The 16,202-nt window shown below is 35.8% G+C and overlaps 1 protein-coding gene across 2 annotated transcripts in view; it reads right to left on the reverse strand.

The window, feature by feature from the left end:
- Positions 1–16,202, reverse strand: part of Tmem135 (transmembrane protein 135) — a 180,781-nt gene that overhangs the window by 41,532 nt on the left and 123,047 nt on the right. For both annotated transcript variants that reach the window (XM_034516600.2, XM_076937588.1), the window contains one exon: positions 9,894–9,940. In XM_034516600.2, the coding sequence (XP_034372491.1) occupies positions 9,894–9,940 (47 nt within the window). The remainder of the gene's footprint in view (positions 1–9,893; positions 9,941–16,202) is intronic.

Consider the following 16,202-nt stretch of genomic DNA (forward strand, 5'->3'; position numbering starts at 1 on the left):
AATTGCTGCCTCTAATCTCAGGTGGCAACAATGGAGCATTGTAGACAAGAAAGAACCATGTAACGCTATGAAGAATTTATCTTAAAACACATTTTGTCAGTGACTGGATTATCTGATTAACACGGGACAGACAACATATTGACTGATTTGTTGCAAGCTAAGATTTATTTAGAGGAATCACTCAGTGGAATACAGTATTTCTGTGATATTAAATATGCAGAGTTTATATATACAAATATGAACATGATGATCATGCTACTGAATAAGAAAAGAAAAAATGAATTTAATCTACTGCCTACTGAAAACCTTGTGTGGGTGGCAATCAACATAATCAGCAAAATGGAAACTATGATCACATCATAAATTAAGACAGGCGACAAGGGATTAAATAACTCAAGGTTATACATACAGTAGACTAGATTTCAAAAATAATTTATTTAAATTAGATAACAATTACAATAATAAAAATTTACCTTTATTAAGTGATTACTACTCATTAGGCCAAGGTCATTCAATTCTAGCTATAACTATAGGCTCTAGGAATAACTTCCTTTAAGTACACTGAAGAGATGACACAATGGTAAGGTAAGTGACTTGCCCAAGATCCCCAAATAAGTTTTATTCAAATCCATGCAATGGGCTCAAACTTCTACCTGGCTAGTCATATACAGGAGACCACACTACCAGGAGCCTTGCATTCTGCCTACAAGGAGTTAGGGGCTGGAGAGAAGACTCAAAAGTGGTTGAGAAGCAATGCTGGCTACTCTTACAGGGACCTAAATTCGATTCACAGCACCCACATTAGAAGACCCAAAACTGCCTGTAACCACAGCCCCCTGAGAGCTAACACTCTCTTCGAGCCTTTGCAGGCAACCACACGTGTGAATCTATGATGCAGAGATTTGCAGAAACATAAATTAAAATAAAGGAATTTTTTTTTAAATAAAAGAGTAGATTTAAACTGAAGTACAGGCCATAATTGTTTTTGTGTTCATTTCTGCCATTACAAAGGAACTGAGAGGAGAGGGCAGATGCAGGCAGACTGCAGGGAGAGAGAGCATTGTCAGTGTAGCTGAGCACTGACAGCAGAGACAGAGGCAGAACATTCAGTTACCTGCATTTACAGCTCAGTGGGTGGTATTTCTGTTACCTGACAGAGATCTGGAGGAAAGCAAAGAGTTGCAGGAAGGGGTAGAATCTCTGAACTAAAGATGCTAAGTCCAACTAGAGACTTCAGCCTGAGAAGCAGTAAAATAACCATGTCACTAGTTAAATGTGGCTTTGAAAGTTAGGAGACCAACATGACCTAAACAGACTATGCATCATTAATATACTGATAATAGGATGCTCAGAAGTGTGTACAATTTACCAAATGACAGTGTAAGCACTGAGAAATGCTAAGGTCCAAAACCACAGTATCAAATATATACATGCACAAAGGATGATTCAAGATACAAGTCAATGAAGAAGGGTTGGAGGAAAAAATAGAGAAAAGATCAAGACTGAACCCTTTCAGAAAAACTAAGGGAAAGCTTCCTAAGAGAAGGGGGCGAAATGCCCTAGGTAGCTGAGGGGCCTTATAAAAAAGGAACAGTAAATATCCATTAGAGGAAGGCTGTTTCTGATGGCATCAGAGACAGAAATTTCAGAGGCTCAAGGGGTGGAGATCACACTGCAGTGACAGGTAAGAACAGCAAAAGGCAAATATGGACAAGTAATTTGAAAAATCTAGATGTTAAGAAAAGGAAGACAAAAAGGTAGTGTCTGGAAGGAATGCAGTGTATTCTCTCCACCATGCCTCTAAGCCTCCCTCTCTTTCTTTTCAACATACTCACACCTCTAACCACTGTTTCCTGATGCAACTCTATATGTCATCTTTAGCACCAGCCACCTGACCTCTCTCTGATAAATTATGATTATGATGAATGACCTTTAAAGGCTTCTTCAATACTACTTATAAATGAAGCATCTGCTATACTCCATAGTTGAGCCATTTGCAGTGTGAATTAGATTTGTTATAATATGAGCATGCCACTGTTTCACAAGACCACATAGCACATGCCATATAATTTATGTACAGATGCTATTATTCCCTTCAGTTACCAAAGGACACGCTAAAAAACATTTCCCAAGTAAAATCAATTTTGTGTGATTAGTGCCATAAAAAATGAACTTTTGGACAAAAAGAGGAAAAACAAGAAATCACAGAAAGGAACATAACCCAACTGAGAAAATATCAGCTCTTTCAAGCCCTATCAGATGACCCATGGAAATATGGGGAGCAAGTGTACTTGTCTCACTTTGCTGTGGCATTTGTCTCTCACCATTTCTTTTCCAGGGAGATACTAGTGTAGATAATAAGTAGGCCCTAGTCCCCTTCTTAGTTAGAATAGGCTTGATGATAGAGAGAAGGCATGCTTCTAACATGCCAAAATGGAATCTCTAGGCCAGTTGCCTCTAGCTTTGAGCAGCATATGCATACAAAAAATATGCTGACATATTTCATAATTTTAGGTGATGGTTTAGAACACTGGGAAGTACTGGTTTTGTAAGCTAACTAAACAATGATGAGAACAGCCTCTGAGGATGGAGAGAACAAAATTTGAATCTATGCTTTGTTTCTAGTTTGGCACATTACACAATTTTTTACATTATACAATTTCGTCACCTATAAGACAATACAATTCAGTACCTACTCTTTTTAAATTGTGGCAAGATTTATTCCAGGAATATTTATAAAGCAGCTAGTACAGAGCCTTGTACACAATAAGCACTCAATAAACACTAGCTAGATGATATAACTTTTTGTTATCAAATTATACCATTCAAAGGCCTTCTCAGTTACAAAGGCAGCAAACAGTTTCACTGAAGCTCCAGGAGACAAAGACTGACACTGTGTGCCACTTATCACAATGGGCATACAGGTTCTTTACACAGAAAGGCTTCATTAGCTATAATTCCTCTAAAGATGATAAAACTCAAACAAGTATCTGTTCCTAGATTCACTGATTCATTCCTTGCTTAACTGTTTCAGAAGAAAGTTACAACTTCTTTCACTTCAGTTACACATCCAGAAATTAAGTTTGGGCACCATTCTGCAGTAATGATGTCACCAACACAAGGACAGTACAGACAGGTCCTAATTAGGGTACCCTAGCACTTTAAAATTAATGTCCTCTGAATAAACTTGGGCACAGAATCAAACTCTGGATGGTGGAAATATAAAGGCAACTCACCTTACAGATGGGATATGCCAGGTCCCTCTCACAGAGAAGACTGATGGGGAAAGACGAAGAGGAGAGAAGCTGCTAAGGAGAGATGCTGAATTCAAACAAAAGGTTCAACCCAAGGATCAGAGAACACAGTGAGATGGGAGAGAGGAACAGGGGGGGCCAAGAGCTCAGCATCAGAGCTGCAGACTTAGAAGTGAGTATCAGAAACAACAGTTAACCAAAAGGCTTACGCTTGGAAAAGCCTTCTCTTACCTATAAAAAACTTTATTTGGGTAGATGTGAACAGAATGGTAGCTACTTAATTCTTGACTGAACAAAAAAAAAAAAAAAAAAAAAAAAAAAAAGTCAGGGCTAAGCACAATGGAAGTAGAATTCCAACAGAAAGGACTCACAGGAGGATGATGGCAGCCAGTGTGTTAGAGGGACAGTAAATTTCTAGTCGATCTTTCATTACAACAGCTGTTAGAAAAGTTCCAGTTTCTTATGGGAAAGTTTCATATTTCAACTACTATTTGTTAGTACTATGACCAATTTGATATGGGAAATAACAATGTAAAACTGTATTCTCCATGGTGACCTATCTTTTGAGAGTACTAGTCTATAGATTTGAAAAACACTGTGTCATTGTGCTTTATAAAGCTGTCTGTAGGTCTAGCTAATTACTTTTCAACTGAATGAACTTTAATATAAAGCAAGCAACAAACAAAAAAGTATGTCTGCAAGCTAATAAATAGAATATTTATCAAAAATTAACCTACCATAGATTTTGGAAGATTGAATTTGAATGGCAACTGACTATATTAGTGAGCTTAAAGCTATATGCACAGTGTACACACATATGAAACAGCCAGAATTCTTAAATGGCACAGCTAGTTTTTTTAAATGAATTATTTCATTTGTATACACTTGTGAAGGCCAGGTGACAACTTTTGGAGATCAGTTCTCTCCTTTCCCTATGCAGGTCACAGGAACTGAATTCAGGACATCAGACTTCCTGGCAAATTCCTTCACCTGCTGAGCCACCTCAATAAATACATAGCCACCATCAATAAACTCTCAATAGAAACATGCATATGTTTTATAAAGCAATCAATTACTGACAAAAACTGGAAGTGATCATAAATGTATGCCAACAGGGCTTTTCTAAAAACATATTATGAATAATAGATAAGGCAACAGTAAGAAATTTAATTCAGTTCTAGAATGTTCTCATGACACATCTGTCACACTTAAAATGACATGGTGGTCAGTGAATGTTAGGTGTTACAATGCATCACTGGCCATTTCTCTGTGGTTTATAAACAAAGACAGATGTTTTCTCTAAACAACTTGCAAAGAAACTTAACAACAATAATTAAATGTGAAATTATGCAATTCACGGGGCATTTTTAACATCTGGAGAACAAAGGGAATTCAGGATGGCACTGTGTTTCCAATATGAGGGCCCAAGCTTCTATGAACCGTCACAGAAATCAAATGTCAGTTCACTTGCTTTCTGTCACCTGAGTATTAATATCAGTCTTTGATGGTAGGTGACTGAGTCCTAGATCATCAAGAATTACATATATGTTTGTCACAGCAGAAGCACATAGGGCAGCCGAGACCCTGATCTCCTGAGCGTCTCCAGACTGCAAAATATCCTTTATTCTGCATTTTTCAAAAGACAGAAATATGGCAATGGTTGCCATTTAATCATCTAGGTATGATCAGTACCAAGAGGTGCTGGGATGGACAAATGTAAAATGGGAGGAGACTCACTTTCCTGTCTCCTCAGGAGGGCCAGGAAGAAAAGGTTGGAAGTTCAGAACTTAAAAACATCTTCCACATCTACTAGCTCATCTCACAAGCAAACACCTCCCTGGTTCAGTGACTCAGCCACATCCCAGGAATGAAGCCTGTACCTGAAACCGGAGAGATGGCTTGGCAGGGAAAGGTGCCTGTCTCCAAACTCAACAACCTAAGCCTGACACCCAGAACCCACATGGTGAGGAGAGAACCAACTTTCTCTAAGTTGTCTTCAGATCTACACATGGGGACACACACACACACACACACACGCACGCACACGCACACATTTTTCTACCTAGATAAATAAATAAATTTAAAAAAATATTATGGTAAAAAATATTCATTTTGTTGTGACTTTCAGCTGGATTTGGGCTCAGTTCAAAAATATATGCCGTCACTGAATCTATAAAGGATTTTAAAAAATACATCTTCAAACATGTATATTTCGCATGAAGTTTTACAAGTATTTAAGAAAAAATTGTAACATTTGTAATTTGCCATGCTATTCTGTAGTGTCCTATTAAATGATTACAGAGTGTGGTACAATGAGGCATGATGTTAGTATAACTTCTTCCTGTGCTTTTCCGTTCATTTCAAATCTGATGAGTGGCAAGTAGGTCAGCTATCCTACAGTGAAATCTTCCTCAGATAAACAAAAGACAGCAAACCTACCACTGTTCAACAAAATCAGAATCAGTACAAATTGAAGATAACCAATAGAGTGAACCAATCAGTTCACTTAAAATCAAGCTATCAAATGATGGTTCATGTTGCCCAAGACTGGTATAGGAACAGAGAAGAGGAAAATATTTCATTATATTATAATCTCAAGAAATAATAAAATTATTTTTAAAAATTAATGATATACAAATCCTCACTTTTTTTCCCATGACCTACCACATGCTCCCATTCTAAATCGCTTTTTGTATTGTTGGAAGGAACAATAAAATTAATAACTTAAGAGAAAATTCTAGCCTATAAGAAGAACTTAAAATCTCTAAAGCTAAATGCATACCAATTTTAGGTCCTTTTTTTTGTATATTTTCAAATGATGCTTTAAAAACAAGAACCTAACTGATATTTAAATGACCTTCATGTAAGTTTAAAACAAGTGAAAAATGAGAAGAACACTTCTTTACTTGCAGAACGGAAAGGTAAGCTTGTAAAAATGTCTTTCCTGGAGAAACAGTCTGCAGCAAACAGCATGTTCCTTTAAATCCAAACACTAAATCTATGCCCTGAGAATGATGAAAATGGCTTTGTGTATGTGCCTGACCAGAATTCAACAAGTGGCAGACAAAATAAGGATTACACACACACGCAACACACACAACACACACAACACACACAACACACACAACACACACACACCAAATGTGTCCTCATATAGACATAAATAATGTATGGATTAAGGTTATGCCATGTGCAGCCTTTACAAGCTACATGCCTAAATAAACTGCTGACCTCACTGATGCCTCCACAGGGCCAGGTAGGAAAAATTTCCAGCTAGTATTCACAACTTGTGACCAAGTTATATTCTGAGACACTATGTTTAATTAAAGAAATGAAATGTGCTGTTTACTTGCTTTTAAAGAGTAGCGAAATTCTTTATACACAGACACCTGATGATGAGAAACCCATGTTTAATTATCATTCCTAATTTTATTTCTCTTTTTTAAGATTTATTTATTTTTATTTATATGAGTACACTGTAGCTGTCTTCAGACACACCAGAAGAGGGCATCAGATTCCATTACAGATGGTTGTGAGCCACCATGTGGTTGCTCGGAATTGAACTCAGTACCTCTAGAAGAGCAGTCAGTGATCTTAGCCGCCAAGCCATCTCTCCAGCCCCTAGTTTTATTTTTCAATAGGATTAAGTGCTAGATGTTTGACTGTGGTATTTGTTGATTCTTTCATGTTTCAAATGAAAAAGTTCCCATTCAACTATAAAAACATCTTGATCCTAAATCTGATATAGTGATTCAAGTCTGAAATCCTCACAAACGGGAGCCTGGCATGGGAAGATGGCTGTAAGTCTGAAGCCTAAGCTGCAGGGTACTCCAGGCCACCTGAGGCTACAGCCAGAACAAAGTGGTGTGTCTGGTAACTTTTTTGTTTTCAAATACTTACACTGCTTTACCCACTAGTATATACTTGAACATAACCAATGTGTGGAAGATAAACACTTTCTATCAGTTCTTACCTCTCACTCCTACTTAGCCTGCACTGACAGCAGCAGACCACGCCCTCAGGACAAATGTGTGCATACTGACTAAGCAGTAGAACAGAAGAGGCAAGCCATCAGGAATGCCTAGTGGGACATTTGAATAGCACCCTTTCAAAGCACCTTCAAAACATGCTTCATCCTCTCTGTACTTGAATTTCTACTGGGATCCATAGCAGTTAGGATGAATAAAACCCAGATGCCTTCACTAGTCAGGCAGCTAGCAAAAAGACAATAAAAATTACAACTGCCAACCTACTACTTTCCCCCAAACCGGGCATCTAAAGCTTTCCAGGATTCCAATTTAACATGCACCTGTGGAAAATCCTATGGAAAATCACAATCACCATATACAAGATAATGTATGTGAAAAACCATTTAAAAATCTACTAAGAGACCTGTGAAAGTGAAGTGCTTCATTTGGCATTTGGGTAAGCAGAGTTTTGAATACCAAACTCAGTGTGCTGGTTTTTAAGTAAATTCACACATCAGAGACATGGATTTCACAAAAAAAATTTATGAAATTACTCCCTCAAGTTCTTTAAAAAGAAAAATCACACAGGTACATTTTATCTTTATTGAAATGGATCTCAGTTTCCTCTTTCCAAATTATACATCAGGATAAAAACATAAGATGATTTACTGGCACATAAAAATGTTCCTTTATCCTCTTGCCAAAAGACATTAACCATTAAAAGTAGACCTGAGGACAATATCACTTTATATTTAATTATCCAATTTTATACAATTAGCTTTAAAGTACTAACAATAAATTGAATAAATATGTCCACAAATACCTGTGTTTATATTAAAATGTCATTGGACTTGCCAAATGCCATGCAAAGTAACTATTCATTGCAAACACAATCCAGGGTACAGGAAAGCACAGAACACAGTTTTGTTTGGTTGTAGTACTTTCTAAAGGACTATATTTTTACCAGTCAGCAATCCCCTTGCTGAATTATTCAAACGGACTTCTGCCAAGAACACTACAAATTCAGTGACAGAACCTCTTTGGGGAGAAAAATAGCCCCTTTTCCTCAGAAAATTGAAAGTGTTTATCTTGGCTCCTAAACCTTGTATTGAGACTTCTGGAAAGTATTTTAAACTGTTGTTTTTACCTCAGACATTTGTAACTGAAGCAGGAATGGTTCTGTAGTTCTGCACCAAAACATATATTTATAAGGTTGATTTTCCCTCTGCACCAAAAATACTAGGCTAATGGCAGCAGTTTTCAAAATATAATTTGCTATAACCAGGCAACAAACTGGGTATTTGTCTATGTTTTCAATATGCAATATGCTTTTAAACCACAGGCTTCTTATGACTAAGAAATGCTAAACATTAAACATCCTTGTTACACTGACCAGTCACTTTGGGAAGGGTTGTTTCCTTTTATGATCTGTTAGGATTTTCACAAGAAGGACATTTACTTTCCATGGTATGTTACTCTATACCTGGCAACAAAGGTAGCTTTTCTAACTTTGCAACATTTTGGAAACTGATTTTCCTGATAGCTATGGTATATCATCAGACTAGTCAGGACACAAAGTTATAAACAGACTATGAATTTTTTTTACAGTGATATCCTAATAATATCCCTGAAGAAACTAAGAGAGTCTGAGGAAACTGAAGAAATGCAATGTTCATGGTTTCTAATTCACCTTACCAAATTAGATTTATTAAAGCACAAGAACCAGTGTACTACAAAGTACAACACCAGGGCACATACAGAATGAAACCCAAAGAGAGGGGTGTGTGAATCAGTGGATCAGAGTAGAGGACGGCCTGGCCTGCCCAGGCTCTGTGTTTGATCAAAACAGAGAATCCAAAGGAAGAAAGACAACAACAACAACAACAAAAAGGATGGAGAGAGGACACATGTCCTAATACCACAAAGCTCCAACGTTTTCTATCACTAATATCTGCTATAAAATCCTCTGCATCTTTATCAGCTCTTTGAAGATGAAGTCATTCCTGTCACATAGCTTTATCATCTTCTCTCTATCTGATAGCCTGGCAACAGCAACATCATAATTTTCTGTTCTCATAGACTGGTTTTGAAAAAATAAAACTAAATAAAAATTATCATGTTGTGCTTTATTAAATATTTGTTAAGATGTTCTGGTAATAAATTCCTACTTTCTATTATCTGTATGATTTAATTTATTTAAAACTATATCTTACTACAAGTCTGCCACTGCCTGTATCAACTAAGGACAAATGTTAAAGCTTCGACATTTTTGCTATGACTGAACACCAATAAGTCAATGAAAATTATCTCAAGGAGTATCATATAAGGGCCATAAATGCAAACTGATTAGTGTGGCTGAAAGTGAAGATTATGAAGAGCAGATTCCCCCTAAACAAGAATCATTTTCAATACCGCTCTGGTCATAGAAGGTGACAGACACCCTTTGTATTCATATTTGAGTCAAACTAACACATTCCTCCAAAACCGTTTTTCCTCTTTCTATTTTTTTTTTTAACTAACAAAGAAGTAGGATTTACCTTTAAACTCTTGGGGTTAGATGTTTATGAATCCATGCCATTCACTGGAGATAATGACTTGGGGAAGGGAATACTTTAGTTGAATGGAATTAGAACTATTTGATAACTTAAATAAATTGGTGAACAGAGCATACCTGAAAAAGAACATGTACATGGCCGCTGTGATGCAGAACAAAAGGACCTGCAACAAGGAGGAAAGGGATTATTTGCACAAGGTACTGACTGACATCACTATTACTGACAAAAGCAAATGATCCACTATTAAATCTAAGCTTCCTGTAATGAAACGACACAGAAGCTCCCATCACAATGTACATCAACATACCAGTTATGTACCTCTCAAATACACTGCATAAAGGCAGTAATGGACTTGTAAATATTTGTAATTATACTTACAATGTGATATATATATATATATATATATATATATATATATATATAAAATTTTCACTCAGTATCTATGAAAGAATGATTTTAAAAATAATCCAGCCAACTAGCTCACAGATACACAAATCCATAAATGATTAAATCTCTTATATAAAATAGCATACTATTTGCATATGAATTACATACATCCTCTCACATTTAACATCATCTCCAGATTACTTACTAGTAGGCAGTAAAACATAAATTCAATCTATATAGATGCTAGACTGTATTTTTTGAGGGAATAAAAAGAAAAAGACTATATGTTCAGGAGAGTTTACCAAATATTGTTAATATTTCAATCAGCAGTTGGTTGAATTCATAGATATGGGAGCCACTGATACATAAGGCCACCTATATACACAAAGCTATTAACAAACATATATGCCCAGAGGATTCCTACAGACTAGGTGGGTGAAAACAGGGCTCAACAATGAACATCTGTACAACTTGCCTGTAAGAGCCCAGATCCTCAAACTATGAATGAGAATTATATATTATGTGAAGTAACTGACAAAACTTAGCAACAGCAAATGTTTTCTAAATGTGCAACAACCAATATTTAATTCAAAATCAAATATATATTAAATATGAGATATTTCTGGTACTTAGCCAGGTTAATTATTAAAAATGTCTTCTAATATTTTCCTGCTATCATATTTCAATAATGTAAGTATAGTATCTTATCATTTTAGAGTGCTCAACTTTGAAAATTTCTGCTTGACTTCCTAACTTGAGTTTCCTAATACTTGACCAATAAATTTTGCATTAGGATTAGAATAGAATTTGCAACAGCTTCTAAAATGACCTCAAACACGTTTTCTATGATTTTATACTATGTATTTATATAAAACAAACCATCAGAAGTGATGCTCATAAAATCAAAATATTGATTAACCGTGAAAATACTGCTATGCTTTGTGCACTGTAATATCAAAAATTCAAATTTTAATTCTTTATGTAAAAAAGCAAGTCTATTGATCAGTATGCAACTATTCTTGTCTTTAATAAAAATAAAAGTTCTATGTATACCCAAGAAGTGTTCTTAAATATATCTTTATGATTTATAATCAGAAAACATTTTAGTTTTATTATTGGTTTCTGGATATTTTTCTCAGGAGAAAGGCACTCACAAGTAGAAAAAGTCTAAGAAGCTCTGAAGAAGTAACCATACTGAGTACAGGAGCTTTCACACAAACACAAAGACACACGTGTATAAACACACACATACATACATATGAAAACATATACATAAACACATATGTAGATACACACATGCATATACACACAAACACATATACACACATTCACATAAATACATATAATGTAAGTACAAACATGTATAAAGAAACAAAAGTATACACATACTTACACACATACACATACATACACATATACAAACATACATACATACACACATATATACATACAAGTACAAACATACACAGTACATACACACATGTTGAGCCAGCATGTCTGCTAACTATCAGGACAACATAATTTATTTAAATGTAATGAAAGCTCCAACAAACAGGCAATATAATTTTTAAAAAGCTTAGAAAATATAATCACCTTTTGTGGCATAAAGAATAACTACCCTCCAGAAAAGGCCTCCTTATTAAGAACACACAGTAAGCCTAGACTGAAGACGTTTCCCTCATTAGCAATTATACTAAAACATAAAATAGTATATGTACAAACTCAGAAGTCCAGTCGTAGTTATGGCAACAAAAAGGATCATTCTAACATTATTGTGAAGTCACAGGGAAAAGGTAAAATGTGCTTTTGTTAACAAACACAATGTTGCAAATTAAGCACAAGAATTGTCAATGGCTTCATCCTCAGGCAAATTAGTGAATGATTCTCCAACTATTAAAAGCTGATGAAGAAAAGAACAAAAATAAAAATGGCAGTGACTGGAGAAATAGCTCAGAGGTTAAGAGCACTGTCTGCTCTTCCAGAGGTCTCAAGTTCAATTCCTAGCAACCATCTGGTGGCTCACAACCAGCTATACTAGCATCTGATGCCCTCTTTTAGCATGCAGGTGTACATACAGATAAAGCACTTGTATACATAAATAAATCTTTTAAAAAGACAGAATTTGTAGTTAACTTGAGGAAAATATAATAGACCAGGATGGTTTTGACCTTAGAGATCTGCCTGCTTTTGCATTCAACATGCAAAGTACTAGGATTAAAGGCATGGAATAGTATATGCAGCACTTTTTTTTTGGTGAAGATCTATCTCTTAATTGGACTATCTGAACTGTTTATATATTTAATGCACCTACTGGTATATCTAGATTAAAAATATCTTTGATTTCAATATTGCCCCTTCTATTTTCTTATTTACTTTTTTCCAATTATCAGAATTAATGGTGCTACTTCCTTTCACTGGTTGCCTACTTTGCCATTTTTTGTAGTATCTTTGAATTTCTAATCCATCTCCATCACACTGTACCATTATAGAAACTTTTCAGGGCACATTCCCATCCCTTTCTCCCTAGCTGTCTTCATGTCACTGCTGTCACCAAACCCCAGGTGTGCATCAAATTCGACACCGAATTTTAATCGCTTTTCCTTGAAACTGTATCTGAAATGTTTCCACTATTTGGAAAACTATTCTTGCTAGGTATAGAACTCTAACATGGTAGGTCACCTTTCATTGCTCTTTCCACTGTGGACTGTGATGTGCTTCGTAGTGACCCTCTATCCCCAACAACTTGTGTGGACTGGGGCTCCATTAAGCATCTTGAATATTTAAGTTTGCAGTCTCAATCACACTTGAAACCTTTCACTCATTACTGAGCAATTTTTTTTTCTGTTCTGCTGTCTTCTCCATCTGAAAATCTAATTTCATAATACTAGGTTATCTGCAATTTGCCCAGAATTCATGGATGCAATCTTTATTCTGAAAAAAAAAATCTTTTTCTTTTTCTCTATATGTTTCATTTTGGACTTCTCAAACTGTTTTTACATTGACAGTCACTAAGATTTTTCTTGTACGATGTATAATTTACAATTATAACAATAAACTTTCATTATTAGGAGTGTGACTTTTATCCTCTCTTCCATGTCTCTAACTACTTTGAAACTATAGGATTTAGTTATAACAACACTTTTCAATGTCCTTGTCTGCTAAATGGTTCTCAGTTCTGCCCTGGTATGGACTGGATTATCTATTGTGAGTCAAAAGGTCCTGCTTCTCACTGCTCAGTAGTAAATTCCTTATTCGATGCCTGGCATTCTGAGCTTTACTTTGATGGAGCCTGGTATTTCTGAATTCTCACAAATCTTCAGCTTTGTTCTGGTACACAAAGAAATTACTTGGGAACAGCTTTATCTTTTCAGACCTTTTAAAAAGATCCTTTAGGACAGACTGCATAGTGACTGCTATGGAGCTAATTCTCCCATTACTGAGTGCATGTGCTTTACTCAGTACCACATCATTCTCTGAGATTGTCCTACAATGTCTGCAAATAGGAAGTGAAACTATTCTCACAACTGCCTGAATACCCAGCACACAATTAAGAACAACTAATCTTTAAGGCTGCACCTCCCGGGGCTTGAGTATTTCCTCCTGCAATACCCTAATCCATAACGAGCTGAGTACTTTCCACCCTAGCCTTCTGTTCTGTGAGCATTGTCCAGTGTGATCCACTCACATGCTCAGTTTATTTCCTCATTCACAGAGTCCTCATCTAGTGACTCCTCCTTGACTCATGACTGAGAAACATCTTAATACATTAAACTAGGGTAACAATACAATGCAGTCCATTTGTTTCTCGTATCATGGTACCCCTGCTCTTTGATGCCCAATACCATTGGTTTATGTATTCTGTCTATTCTTTCACCTGTTCTGTTGTTTAGTAAGTACAGTCACTCAATGTATTTTGGTCAGAAGTAGAAGAGTATGGTTACTGAAGTAAAATGAATGACTATAAAATATTAAATGTATTTTCTCATTCATATTAGTGCTGTATCTGAAGCAACTAACAGCTGTATAGAAGAACAGTCCCCATCACAAATAGACAGCCATAAGCTGCCTTCATCATTACAAAAGTCCAAATGAGCATCTCTGGCCATCTAATGGCATTTTCACTGGCCAGTGTGACAAAGTTATAGCAGTTCACATATCATAACTCTGAATATAGAGTATGAATTGGTACACTTTTAACTTTACACTTTGCAACTTTCTACAAATTAACAAATAATTAGTCGTCATTTAAGTTGTTCATTTCTAAGAATTATAATGCCAGTTGCATAAGCTATATGCCTGAAATGCTAAAAATTAATATATAGAAAGCTTAACAATAATCACTAGTGCATTATAAATATTCGGTAAATGTTTGCCGGGCTGGAAGATGGCACAATGGTTAGAAGTGTTCAGTGCTCTTGCAGTTTGCAGTTTCTTGATTCAGTCTCTAGTACTCATATAGAGACTTATAACTGTCTGTAACTCTAGTTTTAGAGAGGCACAACACCTTTTCTGCCTTTACAAGCATTGAGCACATACATGGAACACATATATACATGCAGGAAAACACTAATACAAATAAAAGTTTTAATTTAAAAAAATAAATAAATGCTAACTATTAAGACGTAAATTCTCTGCAATGTCCAACTACTTCGCAAACATTGATTCAAACTTGTCTTTGAAGTTACTATTTTAGTTGACTTTTTAAATATCACACTTCAATATGGATGGACATCAAAGACAATATTCTAAGTAAAAGAAGCCAGAAACTAAAACTATGTGCTATATTATACATTCTCTATACGTAATTTCAAAATAGACAAACCTATTTACAGAAAATAGAATAGTAGTTGCCTCACAGTGGGGAGTAAGTGGTGATGGGAATAGATCAATATTGAGTAAAAGGTTATTCTTGGGCAATAAAAACCCATGAAATGGATATTTAAGCTGGCAAATTTTATACTCTACAATGTCCCTTGGATATATAGTTACAGACAATTGTTAACTACCATGTGGGTGCTAGGAATTGAACCTGGGTCCTCTGGAAGAGCAGCCAATACTCTTAACCTCTGAACCATCTCTCCAGCCCCATGTAGTTTTATGTAATGTTTAAAAAAGCTATGTAATTCAAGGACTCTTGCTACCATTCAAAGACTCCCTCCACAGAGATACGGAGGCACTTTGGGGATTCAGTCAAAATGTGAAACCAGCTGGGATCTGGAAACCCATAAGCCAACAAGAATTTCTTGAATGCCTTTGAAAATCTCATGAAAGATTTATAGCTTTAATTTTTTTTTCATTCAAATCAAATATGAAACACCTATTATTTTCATGGATAAAAAATAAAGCAGTAAGTTAAAAATAGCCTGCATCAAGTAGTTTGTGAACCAGATTTAAGAAAAGTGAAAGTGACAAGAAAATTCTCTAACTCTCAGACTTTATATAAAATACTTGCTCCAGTGAAGAATGTCAGGTCAAGAAATATAACTTTTTTCAATTTCTAAAATAAGCACTCTCAATATCACACAGTAAAGCTAAAAATCACATTTATTTACATATGTAATGAGATGAATGGAGAAGTCTGATGAGCCAGCAGTAGCAGTGTTCCATGTGCCTGTGTAATGATGTTAAGAGACCATCACAGCAGTGTTCCATGTGCCTGTGTAATGATGTAAGAGACCATCACAGTAGTGTTCCATGTGCCTATGTATCCTACCATTCTTTATCCTACTGTGACCAAACATGTACTTTATTAATTCAGAAAATATAAATCAATAAAACCTCATACATCACTTGGCACATGATGGAAAACAGGAAGAGAAACAGGTTTCTATACAAACTCAGCCAAGTTACAGCTGAAAGAGTACTGTGCTTTCAACAGGACAAAGTGGGCAGGCCACCCCCCCCCCCCCCAGTATAGAGAAGCAATTCATGTTAATTTCATTATTTTCCTTCACAGACTGGTATTCCCACTAAAATAAGAACCTAAAATAAGAGCCAGCATGAGGTTGGTTTTCTCTTAGATATATTACCTTTCTCTA

This window comes from Arvicanthis niloticus, chromosome 1, assembly GCF_011762505.2.
Source record: "Arvicanthis niloticus isolate mArvNil1 chromosome 1, mArvNil1.pat.X, whole genome shotgun sequence".
Taxonomy (NCBI): Eukaryota; Metazoa; Chordata; class Mammalia; order Rodentia; family Muridae; genus Arvicanthis; species Arvicanthis niloticus.